The 15,361-nt window shown below is 40.3% G+C and overlaps 1 protein-coding gene across 1 annotated transcript in view; it reads left to right on the forward strand.

The window, feature by feature from the left end:
- Window positions 1-14,627, forward strand: part of MED14 (mediator complex subunit 14) — a 34,621-nt gene extending 19,994 nt beyond the window's left edge. The window contains exons 17-31 of the mRNA XM_063181901.1: window positions 430-590; window positions 869-1,015; window positions 1,107-1,198; window positions 2,475-2,627; window positions 2,826-3,095; window positions 4,316-4,471; window positions 5,004-5,115; window positions 5,729-5,860; window positions 6,897-7,079; window positions 7,749-7,984; window positions 8,668-8,847; window positions 9,034-9,141; window positions 9,581-9,706; window positions 10,318-10,507; window positions 14,028-14,627. Of these exons, the coding sequence (XP_063037971.1) occupies window positions 430-590; window positions 869-1,015; window positions 1,107-1,198; window positions 2,475-2,627; window positions 2,826-3,095; window positions 4,316-4,471; window positions 5,004-5,115; window positions 5,729-5,860; window positions 6,897-7,079; window positions 7,749-7,984; window positions 8,668-8,847; window positions 9,034-9,141; window positions 9,581-9,706; window positions 10,318-10,507; window positions 14,028-14,101 (2,320 nt within the window). The 3' untranslated portion in view covers window positions 14,102-14,627. The remainder of the gene's footprint in view (window positions 1-429; window positions 591-868; window positions 1,016-1,106; window positions 1,199-2,474; window positions 2,628-2,825; window positions 3,096-4,315; window positions 4,472-5,003; window positions 5,116-5,728; window positions 5,861-6,896; window positions 7,080-7,748; window positions 7,985-8,667; window positions 8,848-9,033; window positions 9,142-9,580; window positions 9,707-10,317; window positions 10,508-14,027) is intronic.
- The last annotated feature ends 734 nt before the right edge of the window (window positions 14,628-15,361 follow it).

Raw genomic sequence — 15,361 nt, forward strand, 5'->3', positions numbered from 1 at the left:
CTAAGGGAACTGCCAGGGTGTTCACTGCATGTAGAGCAAGCTTGTTCTACCAGGCAAATGAATTCAGATTGCCACAGAACTTAGTTATTTTCATCTTTTTTTGGCTTATTCCTCTGTATAAGAGCTTTATATTGGTGAGCTCTTGGTTCACCAGGAGATAAGCACAATTCAACAGATCCTTTAACAGTCTGTAATTTGCAGGTGTTGAATCCATATAAAAAGTGGTCTTAGCTCAGAGTGTTTTTGTGACACACTTGTTACAGTCCTTGAAGAGGAACATGTTATCTCACTGGGCAGTCCAGCTGCCTCTGCTGTTGATTTGTTCATTCTTTCATGTGCAGACTAGGGAGTCCTTCAGGAAATATTAGAAGGTAGTTACTTGTGGAACTGCACTGTGTCTAATGGAGATTTTGTTTTTGTCATGTATAGAATTCCTCCCTGTAAAGGTGTAAATGAGGAAACACAGAAGGCTCTGGACCGATCTCTTCTTGATTGCACTTTCCGACTACAAGGTAGAAATAATCGCACGTGGGTGGCTGAGCTGGTGTTTGCAAACTGCCCTCTGAACAGCACTTCATCCAGGGAACAAGGCAAGTTTCATTGAGGAACACTGGTAAATTTTGTTTCTTTGTAGTTTACATTGTCTGGTACAGTAGTTTTAGTGTCTTGGTGTAACTGGACAGCTGTCTGCTCCAGGGATTTCTAATAAACAGCAATGTACCTTAATCAAAATTCTGACTGCTGAGTTGATGCATCTTTGTTATTTCAATGTGCTTCCTGGTCACTTGCCACAGTTCACTCACAGTCTGTAAACCACAGCTCAGGAACCACGGGGTTGCTCAGTATTTCCCATCTCCTCACACTGCAGGACCAACCCGCCATGTTTACCTGACGTATGAGAACCAGTTGTCTGAGCCAGTTGGAGGACGCAAGGTGGTCGAGATGTTCCTCAATGACTGGAGCAGTATTGCTCGGCTGTACGAGTGTGTCCTGGAGTTTGCACGGTCCTTACCAGGTACAGAATCACCTCCTTTTTGTCCAAGTGGTGGGCTCACAGATTACTTGTGATTTTCTCACTCTAACTCCCTTCCCTCCTCTCTCCACAGACATCCCCAACCACTTAAACGTTTTCTCAGAAGTTCGGATCTACAACTACCGAAAGCTTATCCTTTGTTACGGAACTACCAAGGGGAGCTCAGTGAGTAACTCCTAAATGCATTTCAAATGTATGACTGAGAACAAAATGGGTAGGCTTAGACTTATCAGAATTTTGCTGCACAATTTTTCTTTGTAGTGGAATTAATATAGATGAATGTAGAAAAGACAGAGGGTGCCACATTGCTGATTTGCTGGGTTGCTAGAAGTTCAGTGTTTTTAAGAATTTCTATTAGATGCTTTATATTGTGGGAAGGACAGTTGTGTGCTTCTGACTGACAAAGGCTAGTGTGGCATCCTTTTTCTGAAAAACTTTTTGTAATATTGTTACTGCTCACTGCTGTACTGGGATATATGGATGGATATGTGTAAGCTGAATGCCTAATTCTGCCTTAAAAGAGAGGACTCTAACAAAGTTTTAAATGTGTGCTTTCAATGTGATGTTTATTGATTATTTTGTAACAGTGCTGTTCTCTTGTTCAGAACTCTAGCTTCTTCTGTAGTATTTGAATTTTCAACTTTTAATTACTTAAATAACTGAGTACTTGCTCACGTCTTTGCGTTAAGTACAAGGTAGAGGAGGAAGTCAGTGCACATTTATTTCAGATTAAGAATATAGTTTTGTCTGTAACTGATGTGAAATAGCTTGATACACTTGCAATTTGCTTCCTGGGACCTTTGTGTGTTCATTTTCTATGCTGAATTTTATAAGAGTATTTTTATGTGCATTTTTGTGGGAAGTGTGTGTAAATAAATAAATAAATAAATAAATATATATATATATATATATATGTATGTATGTATATATATGTATGTATATATATGTATACATAAATACATACATATGTATATGTATGTAAGTAGCCAGAGCAGCAGTATGGACTTTGCATTTAACTTGCTTACATATTATCTAGTACTCATTTTTGTGTAATGTAACTTAAGAAAACCAGTCCAGCTCCAACAACTTACTAATCAATTTTCCACACCACAAATCTCTCAAAGTTCAATTTTCTCTCTCTCACTTTGGCAGAAAAGATTCTTTTGCTTTTTGGTTGAGTTGCTGATATAAGCACCCAGTTCTTTGGTTGCCAACAATCCAGGCAGCTAAATGGGTGTTAAACCTGAGGGTGCCTTTTTTTTTTTCTTCACAGCCTCAGCAGCTTTTGAAGAAGGTGAATTATGAATCTGTTGAGGTTTGATAGAAAATGGGGGGAAGATTAAATCTGACCAACTTTCTTGCTATAATCTGTTACTATAACCTCGTTATTACAACAACTTGTTCTAGCTTCCAAGACCATTTTATGTTTGTGGCATTGCAGATCAGCATTCAGTGGAACTCCATCCTCCAGAAGTTCCATATTTCACTGGGAACAGTTGGCCCAAACTCAGGTTGCAGTAACTGTCACAACACAATTCTGCACCAGCTCCAGGAGATGTTTAATAAGACGCCAAATGTGGTGCAGTTGTTACAGGTAATGTTCTAAAATCTTCTATCAAGACAATTGCAATACACTAGGGAGCTGAATTCAGATTAAACTGTTCTCTTCAAGGGTGTTATGATTGTTTATGAATCTCATTGCCAGAAAGCAATTTTCCCTGCTATGCCTCATTTTCCCTGACCTTTCCTTTTGGATGAGCTACCTGACCTCTCGCTCTCCGCTCTCTCCCAGGTTTTGTTTGACACTCAGGCTCCACTAAACGCCATCAACAAGCTCCCAACCGTGCCCATGCTGGGGCTGACACAGCGCACCAACACTGCCTACCAGTGCTTCTCCATCCTGCCCCAGTCCCCCACACACATCAGGCTGGCCTTCAGGAACATGTACTGCATCGACATCTACTGCCGCAGCCGCGGCGTGGTGGCCATCCGCGACGGCGCCTACAGCCTCTTCGACAACAGCAAAATTGTGGAAGGGTTTTACCCCGCCCCTGGGCTAAAGGTGAGCACCCCTCTGTTCTCTGGCAGCCTGTAAAGAAATGAATAAAATGAATTCTCACTCGGAAGTGTGAATGTGAGGTGAAGAGCTTGCTGAAGGTTTTCTTTGTGGAGGTCTGCGGCCCTTCCAAAATTCTGAGTGTAGAAGGAAGTTTTTGATTTGTAGATCTGTTAATTAGTTTGAATTAAAACATTTCCTTTTAAAAAAATAGCATCAAGTGCTAGGCTTTTTTTTTTCTTCTTATCTGTGTATTCAGGCATCCTTTTGTTGAAACTTGTGTCTAGGCTAGATGTGTGGTCCAGGATTAGCAGCAGCTGCTCCTCACAGACTGTTCTGTGTGGCAGTACAGTGCTCATAAGTTGCAGGTGGGACAATACTCCATGTCAGATGATTCTAGACAGAAACTTCTCTTTTAAAACAGTTCCCATCAGCATGTGGCAGGAGCCCGTGTCTTTCCTTCTAAATGCAGTGCTGATTCACTCTTCCTTAAAAAGGAATCTGTGCACACTGACAGAATACCTGTACCAGGTATTATACCTGTACCAGTGCTAGTTATACTGAAATACTGGAAAATGGCACCCTTTAAAAAACAGATTAATTTGCTAATTTTTTTTTCCTGACAGTTGCAACTGAATATTGATTTTCTTATATTGCATTTAACTGATCCTGAACATCTGCCTCTTTAACAAATGCCAAATGAAAGGCTAATGGAAAGAAGGAGATTGTAGATACCAGTGTAAAGTGGTAGAAGTGAATGTAAATGGGAAGGTAGAGGAGGAACTAATTAAATAAAGTTGGCAGATTCCTCTGGGTAGAAGAGAATGCTGTGGAGCAGGTGACTTAGATGTTCTTAACCAAACAGGGCAGTTGCAGGTGTGATACAACAGCCCTGTAGGTTCTGGATACTCAGGAGTTGTTCTGGAACACGTATTTTTAAGTGTAGACTTTTCCTTATCTTTAAGGAGAGAATAAAAATGTTGGTATTTCAATTTACTGGAAATATTTCTTGTTACAGAGCCAGGTGTCTGTTTATTAATTGATATATTTTGCAGACTAATTACACTGTAATTAATGAATGCCCACTAGTATTTAGTTCCAGAGACTTGCCTGTCTCCTATGTGCTGTAGCTGATAAAGGTAGTTTTAAAGCTTAGCAAATACTGCCTTCATTTGTATAGTAAAATTTAAATGGGCAAACTGCTAACAAAAGTGCTTTTCCCACAGACATTCCTGAACATGTTTGTTGACAGCAACCAGGATGCACGGAGACGATCTGTAAATGAAGATGACAACCCACCCTCTCCCATCGGAGGAGACATGATGGATTCTTTGATATCACAGCTCCAACCCCAGCAGCCACCACAGCAGCCACAACAACAGGTACCCTTCAGGCAAAATAAATGCTTATTGTCTCCCACAACAGTAGATTTCTAAGAACTTCATGTTCTAAAGGGATTAGCAATAACAAAATGGAAAGGGAGACTGTAAACCCACTCTGCTGTAGAATTCCCCTTCGGGCAAAATGTATTAATTTATTTTGCATTTCTCATTCCAGTGTAAACAGCCCTTAGCATATGAACAGCAGCTTTGGAAGGTCACATGAGACTTGCTGCCTAGAAGCAAAGGACTGAGGGAGGGAAAACAACTGTTTAAGATAAAAGATGGGAGGGAGAGTCAGGAGGCTTTGCTGTTGCAGGGTGACAGATAAAAGGAGAGAGGTACAGAGGTATTATGTCTTTAGAAGAAACTGAAAAGAACAGTGAGCACTAAACAAGATAGTCTAGAAAATCACACAACTGTGTGGATGAACCTGTAAGACCAAAGCCTCATTACTATTCTCCTGCATATACTTAATTTTTGTTTTGGTACAAAATGATCAAAAGTTTTTATTGTCCTGTGTTGACAATTTCAGCCATTTGCAAAACAGGCAGGAGCCTCTGGAGCATATCCTCTCACCTCACCACCCACCTCCTACCACAACACCGTGACACCCTCCCCGTCCATGATGCACACACAGTCACCAGGTAGGATGGCTGGGTCCTGTCCTAGAAAAATAAGTCTTTGTGCTTGCATGTTTTTTCTATTATTTGAGCTGTGTTTAGCCCCAGATTAGCCAAGAGAATGCACCTTACAGTGTGGGGAAAAAAAGCAGGGTCCTGCCATGCATGTTTTAGAAAGTATATTTTGAAGCTAAAAAATCCCATTAAGTAAAACTGCTGTCTTTAGTTGTGTAATAATGGGGGCATTTCATCATTACTGTTTATAACTTGCTAAGACATAAACCTGTTAATTTTCAATACCTGCTTTTTCAGAAAAGCTTTTCATCACCAAAGTTCTGCTTTCTGCTTCTAGCTGTTGTAGAACAACAGCTGAAAATATTTAAATTTGAGGAAGGGCTGGGCAGGGGGGAAATGCCATTCTTCAAGCCAGATATAATGGAAAGTTTCCTTTGTGTGGTAAATCAATCTGAAAAATATAACAGTCATGCATGTACAAAATAAAGTCATTGAGTGCAAAAACAAATTCTCCTGAATCTTGTTTGCTGTCTCCCTAAAAATGAGGGAGCAGTTGATAGAAAAAAATTAGAACAGAAAGATGGGAAATGTGTATGTCAAATGATGTGATGTCTTTGATCAGGAAATTTGCATGCTGCAAGCTCTCCTAGTGGGGCTTTAAGAGCACCATCACCAGCATCCTTTGGTCCAACTCCTTCACCTTCCTCTCTTGGAATCACAATGGGACAAACAGCTAACTTTGCAAGCCCACATGGTGAGTTCTTTACTGGCAGGTAAATGTACTGACAGGGAGGGCAGATTTGCTTCTTAAAATTAAGTCTTCCAGAGCAGATCTCGTTAATTGAGAAAAAGTCATTGGCTCAAGTAGCTGTTTTCATATATGTGAGTGTTAATTGTTAACAGTAGTCAAAAGTAGCTGCATGGCATGTTGAGGTGTTCCTAACATGTTAAAAGTGGGCTCTCAGTCACTCCTTTCTGCTTACTAATGTAGGGAAATTCAGTGTGGTCTTGTAGCAGAACAGTGGCTGCAGCTTTTAATGAGCATTTTCTTTTGTTAGATTAGTTAGTGGATTTTCCCTACTTACATTTCCTGGAAAAATAATTGGAACAGGTTAGAAATCCACATACTTGCAATGTGAAAATGTTGTCAAAGTCTGGCTGGTTTGACATATCTGTATGTGAGCAACATGCCTTTTGGTTGTTTCCTTTATTAATTTGGTTGGTTTTTTTGGAAAGCTGCCAAAACAATCCTTTGTGTAATCACAGTGCATTGGAAACTGTTCTATAGATCACAACAAATGAGCAGTTCAGATGGTAATTTCCACACACCAACAGTTTGACTGTTGAGATGAACAAAGTGAGAGAGATGTACCACAGGGTAGGTTTAAGGTTCTGATCAGTCTGTAGAGCAGAGATACCTTTGCAGCAATAACTGTAAGATACTGAATAAATAAGGAACTGTCAGGCTGAGCCTTCCTTAGCTAAGGAGCAAAAGAAGTCCAAGTCTGTAAACAAGAGCTCCTTTTGGTTTAGAACCCATTACTTGTTGAACATGACTATTTTCCTTAATACTCTACTTTTTAAAAAACACAGCCTGGAAACCCTTGAAGTCTGTGTCTTGATTTTTATTCTCTGCCCCCACTCGTGTGTTTTGTGTGGTTGTAAAAAGTAGTCTGAAAGCTTGCAGGCACTTTCATGCCTTACAGATTTTGGTAAGCCTCTTTTAGATGTTTCTATTAGAAAGCCTTTTACTTTTTAAAGAAATAATAATGGTCTTGTAACATCTGTAGGTACCATAGACCCAAGCTCACCCTACACCATGATGTCACCCAGTCAGCGTGCAGGGAACTGGCCGGGATCCCCGCAGGTCTCTGGTCCATCACCAGCAGCACGGATGCCTGGAATGTCACCAGCCAACCCTTCCCTTCATTCACCTATCCCTGATGCCTCTCATTCCCCACGAGCTGGAACAAGTAGGCTTCTTTATCAGTGTTATAACTGTGAAACACTCATGTTTAACATTTCTAGTTGTGTTCTTTCTGGTGGTTCTTGTGTCAGTCTAACAGTCCTTACTGTCCTTGTGCAGTAAAATGTCTAAGGAAATTAAGCCTTGATTCTGTCCTACTTCAAATCTTCAATAACAAATTGGAAAAGTGACCTAAGGCATACAGCATAAATGTCAGCAGGATTGATGATAGCTTTTCTTGCAGTGCAGAAATCAGTCTGAAACTATTGAACTCCATGACTAAGAGAAAAGTCTTCAGAGTGAGAGCAATGATAGGCACATTTGCCAACCCAAATACTAACTTTTCACATCATAGATTTGTGATGCTGCTCTTGCACCACTGATTTAGCCATCTTTACATCCCATTGAGTTTGTTGTGCAAACTTGCTGTCTGCTGGCATGCTGCAGAAAGAGGAAAAGGGAGGAGGGTTTTAATGTTACTGAGACTCTTTGCATGGGGTCAGGGTCAAAACTAATTCCTTGTCTGTCTGATGCCTATCACTAGGCAGGCAAATTTTAAAATAAGAAGGATTGAGCTTTGGTCCAGAGGGTTTATGAATAGAGATAATTGAAGTGAACATATATCTAATGTTTCAGCTTAAATCCTCCCTTACTGCAAGTCCTTGTGTCCCCACAGGTTCCCAAATCATGCCAACAAGCATGCCTCCCCCCCGGAAACTACCTCAGCGCTCTTGGGCTGCATCCATTCCTACAATCCTCACCCACAGTGCCTTGAATATTCTGCTCTTGCCCTCTCCTACCCCTGGGCTTGTGCCAGGACTAGCTGGCAGCTATCTGTGCTCCCCTCTGGAGCGATTCCTTGGGTCAGTGATCATGAGGAGGCATCTTCAGAGGATCATTCAGCAGGAAACGGTAGGGTTTCAGTTTGAATGGACCTGTGGGTATGTGACTGCTCTGTGTCCTTCAAATCACACACAAACTGAAATGCTTCCAATAAAATAACTGTTTGCTGTTAGACTTGTGCTGTACTTTTCTGATTTTTGCCATCTAAAGTGTCAAAATTTAGAGAAATCTTTTATTTCCACTTCTTTTCCACACAAATTAGATTTGGTCAGGTGAAATTTGGTAATTGTTAAAATAGCAAGTCTATGACCAAGTTTCAGATCTAAGTCTATGACCAAGTATATGATCTAAGTTTCAGATGCTGTGGGTTTTTGGGGTTTAGCATGTCCATTGGGAGTTTACTAGAAAAGCCACGGGGTTACTGTGGATAGCACTCCTTGGCAGGATTTCCAGAGAAGTGAGTTACTAGTTAATGTTAATACTCAGTTGGGAATGTTGCTTTAGGGTTTGGAACAGACAAATGTGCCTCTTCACTTCTGTGGCGTGGATTCAGTGACAGAGAAAGAAGCCAAATCTGGCGTAAGCTTATTTCTCAAGACAAATTTACCTGTATTAAATATCACGTTTCTTTCTGGAAAGGGAGGTTGATCACTACAATTTGGGGAGGGAGTGAGAGAGTGTGTCTGTCTGTGTGTGTGAGTTTATGCCATTTAATGAATGACTAATTGACTGTCTATCTCCTTTTTATTCAGCTACAGTTAATAAACTCCAATGAACCAGGTGTCATAATGTTTAAGACGGAGGCACTGAAATGCAGGGTTGCTCTCAATCCCAAAACCAACCAGACCTTGCAGCTGAAAGTAACACCTGAAAATACAGGACAGTGGAAATCAGAGGAGTTACAAGTTTTGGAGAAGTTCTTTGAAACAAGGGTATGTACTCAAATCAAGCATGTTGATGTTTTCATGCTTTGCTTTTAATCTCTGGTGTTGTTTTGAGTGGTCCTGTTGAGTTTCACTGGCATGTGTAAGAGCTGCAAAAGATAAAACTAACAGCTGTGCATGCTGCTTGCATATTTATTATCTAAATAGGTACTACTAAATAGTGTCTTTCTTTAGGTTGCAGGACCACCTTTTAAAGCAAACACCCTGATAGCCTTCACAAAGTTACTAGGGGCTCCCACACACATCCTCAGGGACTGTGTACACATCATGAAACTGGAGCTGGTAAGTCATCTGTTCTATTTATTTAATTCACCCAACTTTGGTTGTTATATTTTTGAAAAAAAAGCTGATGTATCTTCATCTACAAATACACAAATTACTCTAAATTTATATGTAAGTTATTTAATGTTATTGGAGAAGTTTTCATTTTGCTGCTAGCTTTCCTGGAAATGCTCAAAATTTCCTCATTTAAACTGATGATTTTAAGGAACTGCAGACATGTTACAACAGGCACATGCATAGACTGACCAGAATCTTTCTGATTGTGTTACTGTGCTCAGTCCTTTCAGAGTTACTCTGATTTCTCTAAACCTGGCAACATCTGCAGGTTTAGCTAAAGAGGCACATTGTACTTTGTGGTGCTTCCCTGTTTCATAGCTGTGTATGTCACTGACATGAGAACTTTGCTGTTCTTTCTCTGTGCTGCTCTCTCTCTGAGCAGTTCCCTGACCAGGCAAGTCAGCTGAAATGGAACGTGCAGTTTTGCTTAACAATCCCTCCCAGCGCTCCACCAATTGCGCCTCCAGGAACGCCTGCTGTTGTGCTGAAATCCAAAATGTTGTTTTTCGTAAGTAGAGCTATCTCTTTTAAAATTCTAACCCTGCATGTCTCTGAGATCATCACGAGTTCATAGCAAAACATGAACCCACTGTATCTGACAGCTGTAATAGCTGAAAGTGTTGTGCTGTTTGGAATCCTCGATTTGCTTCGATCTCTTTTGTAATGAGTTCGGTTTGTATTCCTACTCTCCTTCCTACTAAAGCACAGCAGCTCCTCGTGTTTCGTGTTCTTGGAGAGATGTTGACAGTGTATAAAGTTCAGCTCCCTCTGGGCTGCATTTTCAAGTGCTCCCCTTGTGGGTGTTTAGTTGTTCTTCGAGGCACGAACCACCTAGATGGGTGAAGTGCACATTAGTGGTGCTGGGAGAGGAGAGAGGGATGAGATGTTCAGAACAAATCTACATTAGTGCTGTGCCCGAGGCAATGCTCACTGTGGGGTGCTTTTCAGAAGACAATAGTCTCCACCTGACTGATAATTTCTCTGTTACAGAATTGATGTTTGAAAACAGGGGTGGGAGTACATGCTGTCTGTAGGCCTGGAGTGTTTATCTGTATCAGAAGTTGCACTGAAGTACATGGTCATTTCATTTAACACACTTTTTGGGTTGTTTTCCCACAGCTTCAGCTAACACAGAAAACAACAGTCCCACAGGAAGCTGTTAGTATTATTGTCCCAATTATTTATGATATGGCTTCGGGTACAACGCAACAGGCTGACATTCCCAGGCAGCAGAACTCTTCTGTTGCTGCTCCAATGATGGTTAGCAATATTCTAAAGAGGTTTGCTGAACTGAATTCACCACGACCAGGTACTGTACATGTCCAGTAGATATATTCTCTTCACCCAGACATCTGTGACAAATCTCCAGTGTAAAACTAAACTTCTCTCAAGTCTGAATTCTTCTTGGTTTCTATCTTACTTCTTTAGTGATTACAAACTCCTGATGTGACAGGCAATACATAATTAATAGGAAGTACTGGCAACACAGCAGAAGGTTGCACTGATGATTCAGGCTGGGTTTTGCTGTTCTGCCCAAGTGATAGAATGCACCCACCTCTTGTTGGCCCAACTCTTGCTGCTCAGTAAGAGTCACACTTTTTGACAAATGGGCCTAGAATGAGTCACAAGAAATATGCTATGGCCAAGTGTCAGTTTTCATGGTTAATTATGAAGTTACTCAGCTTAACAGTAGCATGTAAAGGGATATTAAAATAGTTACCAGAACTTGTCCACGTGCTGTGAATGATTTAAAAGTAATTGCAGTGGTTGTATACTCCTTTGTCAGTGTGCCCACTAGCAGAGGTGCATACAGTTCTGTCCACCAGATGTGCTGTGAAGTGTTTGAGCTAGGTTGTTCTGAGTGTTCATTGGCCTGTAGGTAGTGCACTGTGAGCAGCGTTGTGCTTTGCTTTCCCTCTTGTTTGTCATACCTTTTATTTTTCTTTTATTATCTAAAACATGGAAGAACAGCAGCAGGTTCTTTGGGCAGCATGTTGTCTGTTAGCAGTGGTTTGGGGTCCTAGTACACAGATGGCTCATAAGAACAGTAACTTTCAGTTCTGATGAAGAACATAATTTTTCCAGTAATCCAGTGAATAGATTGAAGTTGTGAATCCAGAGGTTGACTCTTACTTCTCTTTTGTATAATTACTCATCTCGTTGTTATGCAGTAATTTTAACTATGCTTGATGGATTATTTTGATTGGTAGAACATGAGCAATGTTTACCTTAAATTGGTGTGGATATGCAGACATTTCTGAAGCTTGTGATGGGATTTAAATTAATATGCACTTTCTGTTTAACATGTAGTAATAGTGTAGGTAAATAGGAGAGAAGATAACCTTGAGAGCATGTGGAGTTTCCTGTAGGAGTTTTGTATGTGGAAAAGAGCTGTTGTTTGTATGACTTTTTTATTCCAAAATACATTAACTAAACTTCAGGTGTTGCTTTTGGAAGGTGCTTCCCTACAGATTTCCCCTGGTGTGGGGAGGGGTAGGTTCTTGCTTTGCTGTTTGTTATTGCCCTGAGTTGTGCTTTAAAGTAAACCCTCCACAAAATACCATAAAATACCACAGGCAGAGCAAGTAACTGTCAAAGCTGCTCTGGAGATGGGTGGTGAGATGTTTTCTGATGGTCACTAGATAGATCAAAATGGACAATTTTTGTTTGTCGTGCAAGTTTTGAAGCAGTTTTAGAATCCAGTACAGGGAGCAAAGTATAGATGGGGGAAAAAAGCATAGGAAAAGCATTGGAGCCACAAGCAGAACCGGCCCAGGCAAAGGAAAATGTAGCTGGCTGAGCAGAGGAAATTTCTAGTAGTCCTTCCTCTAACTTCCAAAAGAAAGAATGAGTGTGTATGATTTTATTTATTTCCACCATCACCCAGCATAAGTAGGATCTTCCCTGAGGATACTTGAAACGCAATTTCCTCTGGTTTTATTGTCGAAACATAAATTATTATAGCTGATCAAAGAGAAGAATACCTTATTTTCTTGACCATTGAAAGGTGATAGGAGAGCCAGCAGATAAAGGTAGATAGCTGGGAGACTTCTCTTAAAACAGCAGGACATGGGAGATCCCAGATGTGTCTCCTTTGTTGTCTGATGCTCCTCTGTCTTCTGCTGCTCCTGTGCTGTACCCAGGATTTTCCTGACTTTCCTACCTGTTAGCTCTCTGCTGCAGTAATTGCAATCTGCTTGGTTAATAAGGGAATTTTTCACTGTTTGAGTCAGGAAGGAGCAGGGCCTCCCATCGTGCACAGCTGATGTTACTGGCACTGTTGTTGTAACCTGGAATCAGTGTTGCCTTGTTCTGGCTGTATCTTTTTTACCTTTCTCTCTTTGTGAGAAAGTATTTTGTATTCAGCTTAATTTTCCTCTTAATAAAATGGTAGTGCCTGAAAAGTAAGTTCTTTTGAAAGAGTTTTCTTTTCAGATCTGTGGGCAAACACATTCTGCTGTGTTTAACAGTAAAGTGTTGACTCATTGTGAGTACACATTGTCTAAAACCACTTTACCTATGCCTCCATGGGAGAAAAGACTTTACTTTGGGGAAATGCTTGTATGAACTGAGAGAAAATCAATGCCCTGCAATAAAAAGCTTAAACTTGAGTTGTAAGTCCAAAACCTACAGTATGTAGTGGACATCAATCTGGTAAGGAAATTAAAGTCCCTATGGATGCTGGAGGTGACCCTTAGAGAGGAGCTCAAAGGACTTGTGATGATTCTTAAAGCACTTCACAACTAAACATTTTTCAGTGTCTGTTTTTCAGTGATGCAGTGGATGGTATTTAGCCCAGATTTGTAGCTTTGATATGATAATGACTTGTCCAAAATAATCTTGGGAATCCCTAGTCTGGCAGTTAAGATTAATGCATCCCAACAGGCTCTGCTCTTATCTCTCTGCTCGCACTGTTGCTCCTTCAGCAGCAAAATTCAATGTCTTCTAATTGATATTTCTTGAAATATGCAGGAAAAATTCAGCCCACAGTGACCAGGTTACAACAGTGGCTACTAATTGTATTCTCTTAGCAGGAAATAGTAGATGAAAATCACAGCTGCCTGTTGCTTCATCTTTTGTTGTTCTTACTAACCCTTTCACTTCTATTGGTTTTAACTTCTTTAAGCTATTCAGAACGTGTGTGTTTTTGTCAACAAGTGCTATTTAAAACTTGGGGTAGCTGTGGCTGGTTTTTCCTCTCATTATTGAATCTCAGCTGTCTGAAACAAAGTCCACCTGCTCTGTATTTTATTTTGCAGTTTGGATGTCAAGGGTAGAGGCAAAGCAATTTGGTTGAAAGAAACAGATTGCCCAGTCTTGGAATTAGAAATGTTTCCAAGACTAAGCTTAGGACAGAGAACATCTTCCAGCTGTTTCAGACTTGAGTCTTTCAAAATGTTTAGTTTCTGCTTGTAGTCAATAGAAATAAAACTTGAAAAAGTTGGGTTATTTTTTTTTGTAAGATGAGGTGCTCTTAATTAATAATATACAGAAAAAATCCGACCACAGTCCATGTGCAATCAGTTCTAGCATAGACTCAATCTAACATTCAAAAGCAGTTAAAAGTTAAGAGCTACTTGCAATTCCACCAGCAGCAAGAGCAGTTCTGGAAAAGCTGGAGCTCCTTCAGCTGGTAACTCCCACAAATCCCGACATCCCTGGAGGCTGCTGGGGTTTGGGAGTGGCAGCCTCTGCTCCCTGGGCTCTGCCCTGGAGGCTCAGTGAGGAAGGGCTGTGGGTGTGGGGCTAACCTGTCTCTTTTCCCTGCTCCAGAGTGAGGAAGGGCTGGCCGGGGCGCGGTGCTAACCTGTCTCTTTTCCCTGTTCCAGGTGAATGCACAATATTTGCAGCCGTTCGTGATTTGATGGTTAATCTTACGCTGCCCCCTGGGGGGCGTCCCTAGACACTTTTAAAAGAAGGCTGAAAGTGAGACAAAACAGCAAAAAAAATTAAAAAAAAAAATAAAATAAAGCCTTCAGTTAAAAGAGGACGTTTTAATTTTACCTTTTTTTCTAAGAGCTAACTATAAACTGGCAAACTTTCAGGGATGCACTTTCATCACATGAGTATCACCACGACTTTTGTATAGTGCTGTTGTATAGTGTGTTTTAATGGGAGACACTTCAGACTAGGTAATAGATTGAAGTATCAGCTTGCTGGTAATAGATTTAATATTCTGTTTTATACTATAAAGATTATGAAAATGCCAAACTTGTTTGTTTTTCTGTTTTTCTTATGTTTTGGTGTAATAGTCTTTTTTTAAGGCAGGTCTGTCATTTTTGAATACTGTAAAACTGTGACAAACTTTATATTGAAGCTGTATTTTAATATGACTGCTTTGAATCCTTAAACAATTTATTTGGGCTTGTTGTAAACATGTCCCCAAAAAGCAATATTTAATAAACTGGATTAAAAAATCTTAAACTGGATGTTGTATCATCTTAAACTTTATTCTTCTCTCCTGTAGCCACTGATCAGATCTCTTATGTTCACACTTCCTGCACTATCTCTTTATATGATCTTGGTTATACACACACACACACGTGCTGCTAACTTAAAAACCCAAACAAATCTTTATTTATTTATCCTCTGGGTTCCATTTGTTCCAAATCAGAGTAGAACAGAGTTTGTTCATTTCCCTGGTTGTAAAAATAATCAGTAACTACTTAAAATGGTGCTTCATTTCTTATACAAGGAGCTACATCTCTTCTGTCCCAAAAGTAAAGCTCAGTGGAAGAAAGAACCTTTTGTCATCTTCTATGTAATCTGTAATGACAGACTCTTGTCTTATTGCAGAGGCAGGTAAGGTAGAAGTTGGACCTGCTGCCACAAAATTGGAGAGGCTGATCCAAAAAAGAAACAGCCTCAGGCTTAACTTCCTGAATTGGATGTTTGTAGATAATTTTGTCAGTAACAACTGTAGGCTCTTGTAATTTAATAAAATGTCCATTCTTAGGAGTTAATGTCATTTAACTATTTGTCCTCCTGGATCAGTATTCTTAAATTTTTATGCAGGTGGTTTTGTGACTTCCTACAACAGTGACTTTCAGCTGTGCTGCCTCCCTGCCCTTGGAGAGCTCTGGCAGCTCCCTGCTCAGCTGAAGGATGCTTTAAAATAATTTTAAATACCTTTAGGTGAATGTATTCCAGCCCGCCTTGCTGT

The sequence above is a fragment of the Melospiza melodia genome, chromosome 2 (assembly GCF_035770615.1).
Source record: "Melospiza melodia melodia isolate bMelMel2 chromosome 2, bMelMel2.pri, whole genome shotgun sequence".
Classification (NCBI taxonomy): Eukaryota; Metazoa; Chordata; class Aves; order Passeriformes; family Passerellidae; genus Melospiza; species Melospiza melodia.